Source organism: Adelges cooleyi, unplaced genomic scaffold (assembly GCF_023614345.1).
Source record: "Adelges cooleyi isolate 19-005CV unplaced genomic scaffold, UGA_ACOO_1.1 ACOO_flye_CR_arks_rails_tigmint_CR_PRNA_651, whole genome shotgun sequence".
NCBI lineage: Eukaryota > Metazoa > Arthropoda > Insecta > Hemiptera > Adelgidae > Adelges > Adelges cooleyi.
In genome coordinates, this window is record NW_026096352.1 from 4480503 (window position 1) to 4496068 (window position 15566).

A 15566-nucleotide genomic window follows, 5' to 3' on the forward strand; every position below is an offset into this window, starting at 1 on the left:
ACAGATAATAAGTGTTGTTGACAGATAATGTTTTGATCACAGAAATAACAAAACAGATATTATCCTAGTGTTGAGACTTTCTTTTCATTTTTAAAATGTATAATATAAATATCAATTCTTCAAATGAGTTTTAAATACATTTTTAAAGAATCGCTTATCGTTTTTTGAACATAATATTTAGCTTTAATTATTAAACAATGGTAATTATTTTTTATATCTAATAACGTCTACTATGCTTCCTTCAAAACTTAAAGCGTTAAATGCTTCCTCTTCGGATGAGAGTAGCAATGACGAAGAAGCACCTGTTAAAATCACAAAAGAAGCGTTGGTGAGTTTAGTTAATAAATAAGTACATGATAATGTTATAAATGTTTTACTGTAATAAAAAAATATGAGTATGCTAATTTAAATGATAGTTTATGTACTTATATAAAATATTTTACAAACATTTATACTTTTTGATCACAATAGTCTATTATATTTACATTTACTTATTTATATATCGATGAAGTCCTTGTAATCCACAATGTCTTATAAAAAAACTGTTAAAACAACAAAATTACAGAACTTACATGGAAGTATCAATGTTTTTATATTTAATTATAAAAATGCTACTTTTTGGTATCAATCAAGTAATAAAATTAACATATTAAATAACTAAACATTGTATATTTATTTAAGTTTTTGAAATAACCTATAGTTTTTCTTAAAATTAATACTAGTTTGTAAAAATATCATGGAGAGTTGTCAACGTGTTAGGTTCTTTTTATGAATGACTTACCCTCTACCCAAACTATGACTACTGATATATTTAACTAAACCTTTTGTTTTGCTAAAAATAATAACATTTTGTTTATAATTATGATTTTAATAAAGACTAATATTATTGGATAATTTTTAAGTTAGGTTTAAATATCATAACTGATTCATTAACATTACTACTCATTTTGTATCTTAATAATAATTATGTTTTTTTAAATACAAATTTTAGGAAACCAAAGCACAACTCCAGTATAGTCAAGCCTTACAATACTTAGCTAGGGAACAAATAGATGATGCTGAAATTGAATTGTATAAATTGCTAGAAAGTGAAATTATCAGCTGTGTAAGTGTCTTAATAGCTAAAACTATAAAACTCACGTGTATAAGTTGACGTAAATTATATTCTGATTTAGTTAAACACCACATTGAATCAGAAAGATTCATCAAAATCGGTTTTGGCTCATTTAAAATATTGCTGCCTCACCAATTTAGGAAATATAATGGTAAAAAAAAGTAAATTTCAAATAGCCTTAACTCATTATCAAGAGGTTAGTATTATAATTTAAATAAGTAAAAAGTGTATCTAGATATTATATATATATATATATATATATATATGTATATATGTTGTTCTTATTTCTTTTTAAGGCTTTGAAAATGGACAGTACAGATTTGAATCTTTGGTATCGGATAGGGCTTGCTCATAGTAAAATATATAACACTGACCAAGCTATATCTGCTTTTTTAGAGGTATTTCACAAATTTTATTTTAATAATTATATTATTGGATTTTAGTATCTAGTTTTGCATATTATTTATTATCTTATCTCCTCTCGTCACTCCACTTATCTACCTAAGCATTCGCATCTTTGCTACACTTATTCTCTATTCTATTTTCCTGTTTGCAGCTTAACACATCGAACCATACAACATAGTCAGTCTCACCTCACCTGCAGAACTTAACTTTGTAAAATACCTGATCATTCTCTCCATTTGAGCCACCATCACTTAATCCTATGTTTCACATACTTATCAAAAGTGTTGTTCCTTTATACAAATGATCCTAAGTAATTAAAAACTCTCAACCTCCCTTACTGGCTAATTTGTCACCACGTATTGTCATTTCTTGCTTTGTCTTAGTCTATTGTCCTATTCTTCCAAACGCATACTCAATGTATTCTGTTTTACTTCTACTAATCCTTAATTCCTTTCCTTTAAGTGTTATTCTTCACTTCTCTAGACAACTGTTTACTTCATCCCGAGTTTCTCTTACCAAAAGTATATCATCTTCAAACATCATGCACCATAGTACCTCATCCTGTATTTATTTCTTAATTTCATCCATTACAAAAGAAAACGGGTAAGGGTTCAAAGCAGAACCGTGAAGCACACTTACTCTAACACTAAAAGTCCATTATTACTCCACACATACTTTTGACACTTTTATTTGAACCTTTATACGTATACTTTACTAAACTAATATATGATCCTTATACTTATATATGTCAATAACCAAACAAATATTAATTTGTTAATTAATATTATAATGTGTTTTATATTAATTTTTAGGGCCTAAAATGTAATCCTAACCATTGGCCTACATTGGATAAATTGATTACCTTATTGTTTGCGAGTAGTGAATTTGTGTGTTGCTTATATTATATAAGTATATCACTATGTTTAGATCCTGGGTATCTAAAAGGTCATTTTATTAAAGAACTCATATACAAAAAATTTCCTAGTTTAATATCTTATTTCAAAAGTTATTGTCCAAATGGGTAAGATTGCAATATATTATACCTTTAAAAATAATGACAAATTCAAAATTCTACTTAATTTATACTTTTCTAGTGGTTTAGATGTGGAGTGTACAGATGAAATTGATGAAAACATACAACAACGAATATTAGGTGAAATATCTGATATAAAAACAAATGATCCTAGTTTAAAAGTAGAAAAACATTCATATAATAATACAATTAATCCAATATTGTGTGCAAAAACTTTGAATTTTCCAAATTTACTTAATTTTGGTAAATGGTTATTAAATATTTATGATAACATATTTGAACATCACAATCACTCGGTAATAATTTAATTTAATTTATAAAAAAAATGTTTTATTCATAAATATATATTTTTATTAATTTTATTTTAGTTACTTTATGAACCCATAAAGTTCTATGATGAATCTTCAGACCAAATGGATTTAACTAAATGCCTGAAAGTGGATAATGTTTTAAATGAGAAAGATTTTCAAAACCCTTCATTCAAACATCATGGTTATTATTAATTTTTTTAAACGAATATAATGTATATATTTATAACAATTTAATTTTTATTTTTAACTATATTTAGTTGTTTCATCAAAACGCAGAAAAAGTTCGCCATCCTTGGATCAATTAAAACTAAGCCGGAGATCAGCTCGAAACAAAGCAAATACTAAAGCCAATGAGTCTTCGTTAGCAAAGGCTATTTGGAACATAATGCCATCTCATTTGATGTAAGAATTAATAAGTAATTAATTATGTTAACAATTTAGTTAAAAAGTAAAAATTCTAAAAGGCTACATTTTTTATGATTTTTTTAATATTAACAACAATTAAGTTAATTAATTAATTAATCAATACATTAAATTTGATAAACATAACATATTATAAAAAAAAAGACGATAAAATAGAAAATAGCAATTTTACAAGTTTGAAGATATTGACGGAAAAAAAATGATATGTTGAGCTGAGTCCATGAGGCATGCAAAACTTAAGCAGACATTTATTAATTATATGGGTTTTTGTGTGTGCTAATATGTACATTCCCATTAAACATTTCTTTGATGTTTTGATGTATCAACAAAGGATGATGCATTCCCGCAAACATGTTTGCAAATATTTTTGCCAGCAGTGTTGGGCTAGCTTAACAAATCTATAAGAAATTTTTGAGGGATAATCGTTGTGTAGCAAGTGATATATATTGAGACCAAATATGTGAGACGTCATATTTAATAGGACGTGAGTGATGGTAGCAAAAAGAAGAATCGTCTAAGGAAAAATAATAAGTGTGAAGAGGAATGAGGCTGTGATCCAAGTAAAGCCGAGAATATGGAACTTAAGATTTATTTGATATAGCAATAAAATGAAATTGAATAAGAGTTATTAGGGTTAATAAATAGGTTTAGGAGGAAGCTGGTTAATGGGACCAATGGTTTGTTCCATTTGCGGGAGATTGAGTGTATAATAAGTGATAGAAAGTCAGTTAAAGAATTGCAACAGTGAAAAGATACAAACAGTCACAACTTATAACAAGATAATCTGCAAAAACCTTCCCTTTGATTTCTTGACTAACCAATAAAAAATTCGAAGTCGTCTGTAAATAAACTGAACAATAAATAACAATTCTTTAAAATGAGAGCATTGGATGAGAAAAGAGAGTTGCGAACCAAGAACAGACTCGGAACATATTTATTAATAACTTAATTTGTTAATTGAAAACTATTAAAATTTGTCAAATTTTTATTTTTAGGTTTAATAAAGATGGCAGTGATAAAATTAATATAAATTCAATAAAATGGTCTGATGACTCTATGGATACAATGGATTTATACAGATTATATGAGTTTTCAGATGCATTAAGTGATGGACAAACTGAAAATCTACTAAAAAGCAATTTATCTGATGAAGAGCGTCTTAAGTTTGTGTTCTTAAATAATACATTTATTTTAAAATGAACATAAATGATTATTTTTCTTTACAGACAAATAAAAAATGAAGGATTTTTCGGTACTGAATTGGAAACAAAAGAAATAAAAACATTCTTGACAGTTAATGAAAACAAATCAATTTCTGATTTTTTACAAAACTATTTGATTGTAATTACCAGGAAGTGGAATTATGCCTGGCCTTTGGAACTTATAAATATATATATTGATATTTTTAAAAGAGTGTGGTTAGTTTAAATAATTATTACTATTATTATTTGTATTCTGATGCATATTTTTTTATTTAGGATTCATACAGGAAAGCAAAATATAACAAACATAAATAAAACGGAACTCCATTTATTAAATGATTTAAATCAAACTGAAATAATAAATGATGTATTGTCCGTTCTTACATATGGAGAACTACTTTGTGACCAATATTTTCAGCTAAGACTTGACCGCAAACCATTGGAAGGAAGGTACCATATTTATTTTCAAATTGTTATTTTATAAATTTTTTGTAAAAAATTAATCAAACATTTTTTTTTTTTTTTTGTAGCATTTTTGGAGGAGATTTTTGTTCTTTGTGGATTGGTGATATTGATGATATTTTAAACGTATTAGACATTAAAGGAGATAATAATAATCTAATTAATCGGTTTCTTTGGCTACGAGCTTTATTTTATTTACAGGATAAAGAAACTGAACTTACTTGTAATGTCCTTGATATGGTAATAACAATATATAGCCTTCTGTTTCTAATTTAGAATAATAGTTTAATGACTGTATTAAATAGTAGTGTGTTTATTATGCCTTAAAAGTGTATTAAAAAGAAACCAAAAACTAGTATATTTAATTTTTTTTTATTGTTATCATACAGTACAATATGTATTATACATTTTGAAGTATAAAACTTGATATTTTGCGCGTGCATAAAATATGCAAGTCATCGTGATTAGTAAAAATATGCTTCTCTTTTGTTAAATAAACAGAATATACTACAAGAGTTGAAATAATATAACTGTGTTGAAATTTGATTATCAAATTAACAATAATATGCATCCATACACAAAAAATTTTGAATATTTTTGTAATCTGTTTTTTGCATATTAAATTTGATATACCATGTTGATATAAAATGTATATCAACCGTAGCAAATTATCATTTATATTATAAATAATGCTTTGCTACTGTTCTACAAAATTTAATGTTTTCCACTATAATGTTGTCAAATCTTATGCCTCTTAAGCTGCACACAATTAGTATTAAAACTATTAACTAGTAATCAATTATATGTATTTTTTGTTTAGCTATTGAACAACTTTGACAATCATGAAGAATTTGAAATTGTTTTACCCAATTTAGAATATTTTTATAAGATAAATAAAAAAATAGTTGAAAAACTAATAACTACCTTAAAACGGTTTGTAAACTAAAATTCTACATGTTTGTTTTTTTAAATATATCGTACAAATTTTGATTTTTTATTCTGTTTTAGAAATAATCTTTTAAGCACTGTAAAAGATCTGTATGAAGTACAAGAATATCAGACTATTATTGATGTTTTACAAGAAACACTTAAGTCACAAAGTCGTTCTACAATAGAAATACCCACCTATAAATCAATGACACGGCTAAATCAGTATATTTATTTGTTAAAGTCTCTTTTAGAACAAAAAAATTATCATGTAAGTTTAAAAAAATGTGTTGTGTATTTATTTTATACTTGAAACTTTCTAACTAAAATTGTTATTTATTTAGGAGTTATTTAAATGGTGTGAGCCCTGTTTATATGAAGCTATACTACACCATCGTAAAAGTTTAATAGAAGAATGTGATACAACCCAAAAAAATTGTCAATCCGAGTTCATTAACAATATATTCTATGCTATGTTGGAATCAATTAGAACCGTTGGCCTATGTGTTTGTAAGTAAATACTGACAATTTAAATCATTATTATTATCAATAAAAAAATATTCCTGTCTTAATTATTTTTGATAAATTAAATTGAGGTATGTTTATGTGTCACTTCAGCTAACTAGAATATTTTTTTTAACTACAAAGCCAAAAATCTAATAACTTATACCTTAAAGCTCATAATAAATTAACCTAAAAATTACATGATGCATTTTTTCAACACAGAATTTTCACTCATTTTCTCCCCAAGAGGTTTTTCTATTTCAATTGAAAGTGAAAGAGCAATATTTTCATGTTTATTATGTATGATTTTGTTGACGTATAAACAAACTGTATACCATTATATTGTATGTATATAGTGTAGCCACTACGTAAATTCCCAATGCAGATTTTTGGTTTTAATGTGATCTTATTAATGGGAAATAAATACTTAATTAGTTTTGAACAGCTTTAGTTGAACATTTTAAAACAATTAACCCTGGGCAAAGCCTGGTTTAAAAGTTAGTTTTAAAAATTATTTTTGTCATATTTTACCTATATTATACCATGTGTAAACTTCGACTGCGGTCTAAGACACAGTTTCTCAAAGTGGGCGATAACGCCCCTTTGTTGGCGTTGGAGGTCTTTAGGGTGGCGGTAGAAAGCCTAGAGATAAATTGGGGGTGTTAAGGTGGACTCTAAGGTATACTGAGGATTGTATATTCACAAAAACTGTTTTCTTTCCATATGAAGAACTAATTAATATTTTATTAACTGAATTAAAAATACTTTATAAAAAAATTATAAAAAGTCAAAACTGAATAAAATAATCTATTAAATTCGAAAACTAGAAATAATTTGAATGTTTTTAATTTTATCTATTTTCTCATTTAGAATTTTTTTTAAAGAAATTTGTTTTATACTATTCATATATTTTCTATTCATTTGTTAATTAAAAAGAGTTAGAAATAGTAGCATTATTGTATTTTTATAAATCTAGATTTTGAAAACCCCATCCCTAGTATAATCTGACAAGAAAGACAATTATAAGCATGTTAAAAAAAAATTATTGGAAAAAGCAGGTGTAAACATCAAATGGGATATGATTTGGCGAGAGATACCTCAAATTTGTTTATAGAAAATTTATATTATAGTTGAAGTTCTTATCAATTATAAAATTAGATCACTATTCACTGTCAATTTACCTAGTTACTAAGTTGCCTTTATTTTTTTGTGTAGTAATGAGCCTGAATTTGTAGTATAGAGTATATGCAATTAAATCAAACTATAAACACTTTTGTAACTATACTAATTTACAATAATTAATGTACTGAAATAATTCTAACCTGTAGAAATGACACTGAAACCCAACAAGCTACACATGTCATTTTAATATTAAAAAAAATAAAAAGGCTCAACGCGTCTGATTTTACTTACAAAGTTCATATACTTATACTGAATCGTATAAAAATTATATTATGTTTGTTTGTGTTTTTTTAGTTGATGAATTGACTCAAGGATATAAATCTAGACTTTTGCAGTCTGTTATAAATTTGTTATCATACCTTATTGAAACAGTAGAAGGCAATCCAAGCATTGAAGTGATTCCACCATGGCTATTAGTTTATCACTTATTAAAATAGTAAGTATACAGTTTTTAAAAATGTAAGACATTTTTTAAAATGTTTCATAGTTACTTAAACTGTAATACCTATATTAAATTTGGCAGTAATAACAGTTCCAAGTAATAAAAAAAAAAATTACCATATTCTTAATTTTTAACTAAAAAGAAAAGCGTGGGCCCTATACAACAAAAACAAAATTTGAATATTAAAAAAAATTTGAAAGTATGGCCCGTGCTTTTACGAAGGGGAAAAGGAAAAAATGTAAAAAAAATTGACAATTTACATTTACTTATCTATTAAAACCCTGTTTTACAGTGAAGAATCAAACACGGAAAATTCAATTTGTTTGCCAATTTCTGGCATACCTCACTCATTATCACTTTTAATCCTTGGACATGAGTACTTGGGGAAGTAAGTCAAATTAAGTACTTAATCATAGTAATTAAATTAACTGGTTGTTATAAATATCGGCGATTTATTTATTTATTTTATTAATCAATAATATGATATGTAGACAGGAAAATATAACAGAGACTGAGTATAGCGGATATGATAATGCTTAGGTGGTTGAGTGGAGTGGTAAGAAAAGATGGTATAAAGAATAAATACATAAGAAGTAGCATAAGCGTGATTTTGATAGCAGTCAAAATGAAAAAAAATATACTGAGATTTTTTGGGCCCATTATGAAGAGAAGAAATCGGAGTAGTTAGAGTGGTATGAAAATAAGCATAGGCTGATACTATTGTTGTTTTTTTTATATTTTTTAAATTTAACATTAGTAACTAATTAGTTCTTTTACTATAATTTGTTTTTTAGGAGATCTTGGTGTTGCTTTGAAGATGGTGGTCTTTTGTATTTAACATTAAACGAAATACAACCTTATATCTATTCAGATATTTACAATGAAGTACTGTGTCAACACGTCGAACAAATATTTTATTGTTTGTATACACATACAATAAATAAACGTAATAACAAACCTCGTGGTAATTTAGTGGTAATGAATGAATTAATTAATTGTGATATTAAATAATAAAATTGATTAAATTTAATTAATTTAAAGCGACAATAATGAAATACATTTATAGGATCACGGTTCTATGGGCCTGGCATTAACTTGGCCGCGAGCTAGGCAGTTAGTTCAGTTTCATAGACCAGTTGAGTTGCCGAGTTACGATGACAAAGCTAAATCTTTCCCAGTGAACAATTCTGAAGCAATATTAAAACAAGTCATAAATTTAATACCTAGTGAAATCAATCCAGGTAAATTTATCAATATCTAAAACATGCTTTGTAAAATTCATTTACCATTAAATTTTTTCTATTTCTGTACCTTATCCCTTACAAATGAGGTCCACTCACTTCTCATCTCCATATTTGTCACAATTTCTATATTCATTTTATACACCTCCATATCTTATTTATCACATTCACCCACTTTTTCTTCCCCATCTACATCTACCTCTAAGTAGGTGTTATCTCTGAAGAACTTGTTTTAACTATTAATATTAATTATATTTGTCACAGAGCGATTGATGGATAATTTGACAAAATTTATAAGAGGTGTTTCGGATAAACTCCCGTTAAATGATAATTTATTGCCTAATGATGTAAAAGATATATTCTATTTAATGGCCGATTACAACTTTAAAAACAAAAATTTGGTATGTTTAAGAAAGCTTTGTCAGATTTATTATAATGATTTATTTATTAACAACAAGACTTTTCAATGAATATTTTAGAAAGAAGCAATCCAATATTATCTGCTAGATCTTTGTAATAATGTTGGTCGTTTTGATTCATGGGCAGCTATGGCCTTAGCACGTGGAAGTCTAATTGAAACTTTACTAAACTCTGTAAGTAAAAGTATATTATCTTTCTAATGCCGAAAGATTTTTTACAAATTCTGATTAATACTGTATAAATGCCAAATAAAAACTAATCAAATAATCTTTATGTTAAGTGCAATTCAATAAAAAGTGAAGGTAAAATAATTAGAGAAGCTCATATGGCTGGACGTTGTTTTAAGCAATCGCTAAAATTGAGTCCGGAAAACACTAAAATATTGATTGAATATGGCACATTCACTTACAGCATACAGTCATACTGCTCAAGGTTATTAAAACAGGCATGTAATTTTAGTACTTATTAATTAGTTTTATAAAATCAAAACTAAACATTATTAAAAAGTTATTTTAGTAATTCAATTATTAATATATTAGAGGCATTAATTAGTTTTATAAAATCAAAACTAAACATTATTAAAATATTATTTTAGTAATTTAATTATTAATATATTAGAGGCATCTAAGGTCAGGCTTATAAATACCTAACCTAACCTATCTCAGGAAGTGCAAATACATTTTTTTTATAATTTGGAATGAAATTCTTATTAATATTTGTAATTGATTCAAATAAAAATGTATCACAATTTTATTGCACCTGATAAATAAACTTTTGTATGGGGTAGTAATCTTTTGGCCAGTACAGGCTAATATAAATTCCCCTTGCTACGAACCTAATCTAATAATTTCTTATCACAATTTGGATTACATTCACAGAATTGAATAGAAACTCTTTTGAATGTGGTTTTATGATCAAAATTATATGTTTTGCATGTATAATGTATTAATACAGCAATAATAAATGTTTAAATATTCAATACTTTTTATTTAGGAAACATCCAATATGAGTTTACAAATGTTCGGAGAACTTGAAAAAGAAAAAGAAAAAATGATCATAGTTGCACAAAAATGTTTTGAGTCTGCAAACAATGTAAATTCTTAAACATAACATTACGATTTATGATTTTAAGTGAAATATAATGTTTTTTATTTTATTATGAAGGTGTGGGAATATACAGAGTGTGATGATATAGATGAAAGATGGATACATCATTATATACTTGGTAAAATAGCTGAAAAAAATGAGGAAGATCCTACCTTATTTATGGATCATTATTTAAAAGCAATTGGATACTTAGACTCTTATGGGGCTAAATACCCAGAGCTTATACAATTTAGTACTCCACAATATTATTCTATGGAACTCCTAGAGGTAATGAATGCTTTAAATGAATTATAATATAAAGATCATCACATATATTTATTTTAGAGTAAACATTAGCAAAAATTTGATTATAATACAAAACAATTAAGTTTTAGATATAATGTTATACCCTAATGATAAATTAGTAAATTAACCCGAAAAAAATATATTTTTTTTATAATTTTATCACCATTGACTTGTTTAAATTATTACTTAAATTTAATAAAAAGATCAAAAATCATTTTTTTTTTTTAAGTAATTTTAAAATTGTTCATCCATATTATTACAATGGGAATGTAAAATATATTCAAATGTAGTATTTATGTAGTCATATACAATAAAAAATAAAATATCAGTTAACAAAAATTAATGATGTATCATTAAATGTACACTACATAATACCAACTAATTTATCTTCAGTTTGGACTTTTGAATATGTTGACTAATATTTTTAAAAATAGGTTTATTATAGAATCCATGCAGCAGCACTGAAATTATTAGAAAAATATGATAATAATTCTATCAGTAATGAGTTATTGGTTAAAATTGAGAATTTCTTTGTCCAATTATCAAATAGTTCACCAATATTAAACAAAGATGAGTAAGTTAACAACAATTTTTTTTTAAACTTTTTTTATAGTATTCATATTTCACATTGATTTAATTTCACATTTTACATTCCTTATTTTAATTGTAACCTATTTAAAACACTCCCCATATGTATATTTAATCTAGCATCAAGTCCAAAAATGCATAATGTGGCTCTAATTTTGTATAGTCAATGCCTATGGTGTTTATTTTATTTTTAGAAGTGCTAACAAGGAGTTATACATATATATATATAATTATACGCTACACAAAAAATAATAAACAAGAGTAGTTCCCCCCCCCCCCAATTCAACCACTGTGTATATAATATTTTATTTATTTATTTTATATCAATACTAATAATAAGTTATATTTATAGTAAAACAAACCCAGATACTGTAAATTGTAAAGAAAGTGAATACGAAGAAATGGTATTAGGTTGTGATCTTAATGATGTGGTCGAAACCAAAAGGTCAGCCCAAACTAATAAAAAACTAGTACTTGTGAGTATGATTAAAAAAAAGGATATTAGAAAGATTTAGTCGACACTTAAAATAACATAACAAAAACTTATTTATTTTTAAGGATGATTCCCATGTACCCTTAAAGAAAATCAAATTGAATAACTCCTCAAACGATCAAGATTTATCACAGCGTAAGTAATTTTCTAAAATAAAAAGACACTAGTGTCCATGAACTTGGGTTTGGGCTCAGGAATTTGGCATCAATATTTGTATTCTATTTCTTTAGAGAACATATTAATGATCAGCATAACTACTCTATCTAGTGTAAATTAATTATTATTCAATATTACTTTTATGGTTAAATACTATTAATTTTTATTATCTTTATATGATAACCGGTTATTTTTTTATTTTGCTTATACTATGTTATATTTTTTGAAATTTTTATATACTATTATAGCTTTATTATCAACGTTGTTGACTAGTGTAACAGAAAACTCCTTATTTTTTATGTAAAACATAGTTCTATTATAAATTAATATATACCTAAAAATACTAAATGACGTTACCTATGTTCTATTATAACTTTTGACTACTATTATAAAATTTACTATGTCATTTATAAATATGACATGACAATATGACAATTTATTACTTAATATTATATTACATATAATATGTATTGTATTTAGAACAACTTTTCTTCTTGTATAATATGTTATAAATGATAACATGTTATATTTTAAACATTTTCTTTTCTACAGACACTATTTAAGCAAATATTTAAATACTTTGTTTTTTCACAGTTTATTGGAAATTAATTCAATGGTGTTTGGCGGCTCTAGACAACTGCTTAAAACGGTTTCCTCAGCATTACAAATCGTATTATCGACTAGCTCATTTTTACTTCCGATCTCCTACTCATAAGGATTTTACAAAATGTAGAGAATTGTTATTGGGTAAAAATGGACTATTTGCCAATCAAACAAATCGTAACTTTTTCCAGGTAAATTTGTTATTACATATTTAGTTTTATAAATATGTAATTTATTTAACAGTTAATCTCATTATATATAGGGAATTTGGCGAATACCTGTTGGTGAAATAGACAGGCCTGGTTCATTTGCATACCATATGAGCCGCTCAATTCATTTGTTGCTGGACTTTCTCAAAGAAACTGGAGATTACAAGGCATTATTTGAATTGGCTTTGCAATTGAAAAATAAACCTGATCCTAACAAGTATAATAAAATAACTATAGCTTTAAACATTTACAGCTGTTTCTCTCAAATACTAATATTATTTATACTAATTATTATTAATTAATATCATATAACTACTGTCATTATTTTTATTTCAGGAAATACTTGCGTGATGATGAACGGGAAGGAATTTCCAAAGAGGCTTTAAACCTTAGTATTCAAATACTACGAAAACTAAAATCAGAAAATTCTAAAACTAATAGTCGAACTAAAAATGAACAACTTTTAGTCGAAGTTTATAGAATATACAAGCAAGTAATAAAGCATTGGTCACAAAAGGATAACACACTTTCCAAATTATTACTGAATGTTTACCAAAATATTTTTGAAATTAAGGTAACATTGTTAACATAGATAATCTATACATAATTATTACAAAAATTATACTACTTGCTAAAAAATTCATAGGACATATGTGCTTGAGTATATAAGAAATCTTGGGTAGGCTAATTATTACCTAACTCAATTTTTGTTTTAGATAAATTAGCATTTTAACAAAAATTAATAATATGTATTATACTATACTCTTATACCCCAACTGTTGTAATAAATTTAAAAAATAAATAATATCAATTATTATTATTATTAAACCTCTACATTGATTATTATTATTTTCAGGATGAAGTTCCTATTGATGTAATAATAAAATATTCACTTAAACTTGAAAAACAAAAAGAAACTGGAAAGATTGTGACAAATAATGAAAACATAGTATATAAAATTAATAATTATTTACTTTCTAAATATATCTAAAACATATTACTTTTTTCAGATACCTTTGACTTCAACTGTTCAAGAGAAACATGCCTACAAATTTGATTACCCTCCAATAACTTTAACTCCACTACCTTCTATAACTCAAAAGAGACAATTCTATTCAGATATGCCTTCAGATACTACCAGCGATTTAACAAATCAACTTAACTCTTTAATATCTACACATAAAGACCACATTCAATTTATTACACCAAATTTACTCGAAAATTATAAGAATGCATTGCAACATAAACTACAAGAAAGTAAACCAAAAATTAAACGCATTTCTAAAAAAAAAACTCTGGACGTCACCAATCGATCCCCTATGAACTTATCATTAGAACATTCTGATATTAGCCATTTGCAACATAATAAATTAAAAGTAAATTCTAATTCTATAAATGATGAAATTAAATGTTTGCAAAAATCGAAATCTATCGAAGTAGAAATTAATTGTCAACCCAAATCTAAACATCATTCATCTGGTAAATCTAGTGAGCTAATAAAACCCATTCATCATTATAAATGTACTCCAGAAGTAGAAATAAATAGAATTATTAATCCTAAACCCAATAAAACACTCAATGAACAATCTTTAGAAAAATCAAAATCTAATAAATTAAATATTGAAAAATGTAGACTTCTGGAATTTAATCAAACTTCGGGCATGGTTGTTAGTAAGGTAAAAGAACCACCTAGTACATCAAAACGAAATGCAGTTTATATCAATTTAGACTCAGCAGCAGAACAGGCTCGACTAAAATCCACTGTATTCCATAATACAACTCCAAAAATCAAAAAACCACCTGTTGTTCCAATGAATCCGGCATTGTTATTATCTTCATGTCCAGGTTTAAGTATTACACCCATTTCCAACAAAAATGAACATAAAGTTCGAAAAGAAAGTCACAGTAAAAATATTATTCCTTTGGCTCGAAATCTATCAAGTGCATCGGAACAATTTAATTTTCAACAAGCTATTCAACAACTTGGGAAAGATTTAACTATAACAAAAACAGAAAAAAAATAGTAATAAATTAATATAGTCTCAAAATAATATATGTATTTTTTAATTAATAATAAAACATTATTTGGTTTGTTATATATTTTTAAGTTAAGTTTTTGTAAAAATTAGATGTATTAGTATTATTTTAAGTAAATTTATTTATTTCATAGACATGTACCTAATTATTGTGAAGTTTTTGAGCAGTTTCCTGTTTATTTTTATTTTTAGGCATCTAGTCAAGTAATATTGTATTTGTAATTACTATGTATTTATCATTTTTTTGCATTGTGAATTCAAACACTATCTATTTTTTTCACTATACTAATGTAGAATTATTTCTATAAATTATTTTGAAAACCAATAAAAAAACATTTTTTACCTACTTTATTAATCTTTTGATATAAAAGTTAGTGTATAGGGTGTAGTGAGTTAATTATAATTTTATGTTTGGTTAAAATC

General features: G+C 25.8%; 1 protein-coding gene across 1 annotated transcript; it reads left to right on the top strand.

Moving 5' to 3' along the window:
* Positions 1-56: 56 nt before the first annotated feature.
* Positions 57-15326, top strand: LOC126844672 (calcineurin-binding protein cabin-1-like). The gene is made up of 32 exons (XM_050583034.1): positions 57-328; positions 992-1105; positions 1176-1310; positions 1411-1512; positions 2332-2540; positions 2614-2848; positions 2921-3044; positions 3121-3265; positions 4282-4449; positions 4513-4704; positions 4765-4938; positions 5019-5190; positions 5771-5883; positions 5959-6148; positions 6222-6387; positions 7858-7999; positions 8298-8393; positions 8800-8980; positions 9072-9246; positions 9511-9647; positions 9726-9839; positions 9947-10111; positions 10660-10758; positions 10831-11040; positions 11493-11632; positions 11999-12122; positions 12205-12274; positions 12890-13089; positions 13161-13324; positions 13444-13681; positions 13964-14056; positions 14118-15326. Exons 1-32 carry the CDS (start codon positions 233-235, stop codon positions 15129-15131), a joined length of 5697 nt encoding a protein of 1898 aa, XP_050438991.1. The 5' UTR covers positions 57-232; the 3' UTR covers positions 15132-15326.
* The last annotated feature ends 240 nt before the right edge of the window (positions 15327-15566 follow it).

What these genes read in the sequence shown, in the direction of transcription:
- LOC126844672 (XM_050583034.1), top strand. Translation starts at nt 233, where the DNA reads ATGCTTCCTTCAAAACTTAAAGCGTTAAATGCTTCCTCTTCGGATGAG. An exon ending in CCTTAACTCATTATCAAGAG is followed by an intron (nt 1,311 to 1,410) that starts GTTAGTATTATA and finishes TTTCTTTTTAAG; the next exon opens with GCTTTGAAAATGGACAGTAC. An exon ending in GTTTATCACTTATTAAAATA is followed by an intron (nt 8,000 to 8,297) that starts GTAAGTATACAG and finishes CCTGTTTTACAG; the next exon opens with TGAAGAATCAAACACGGAAA.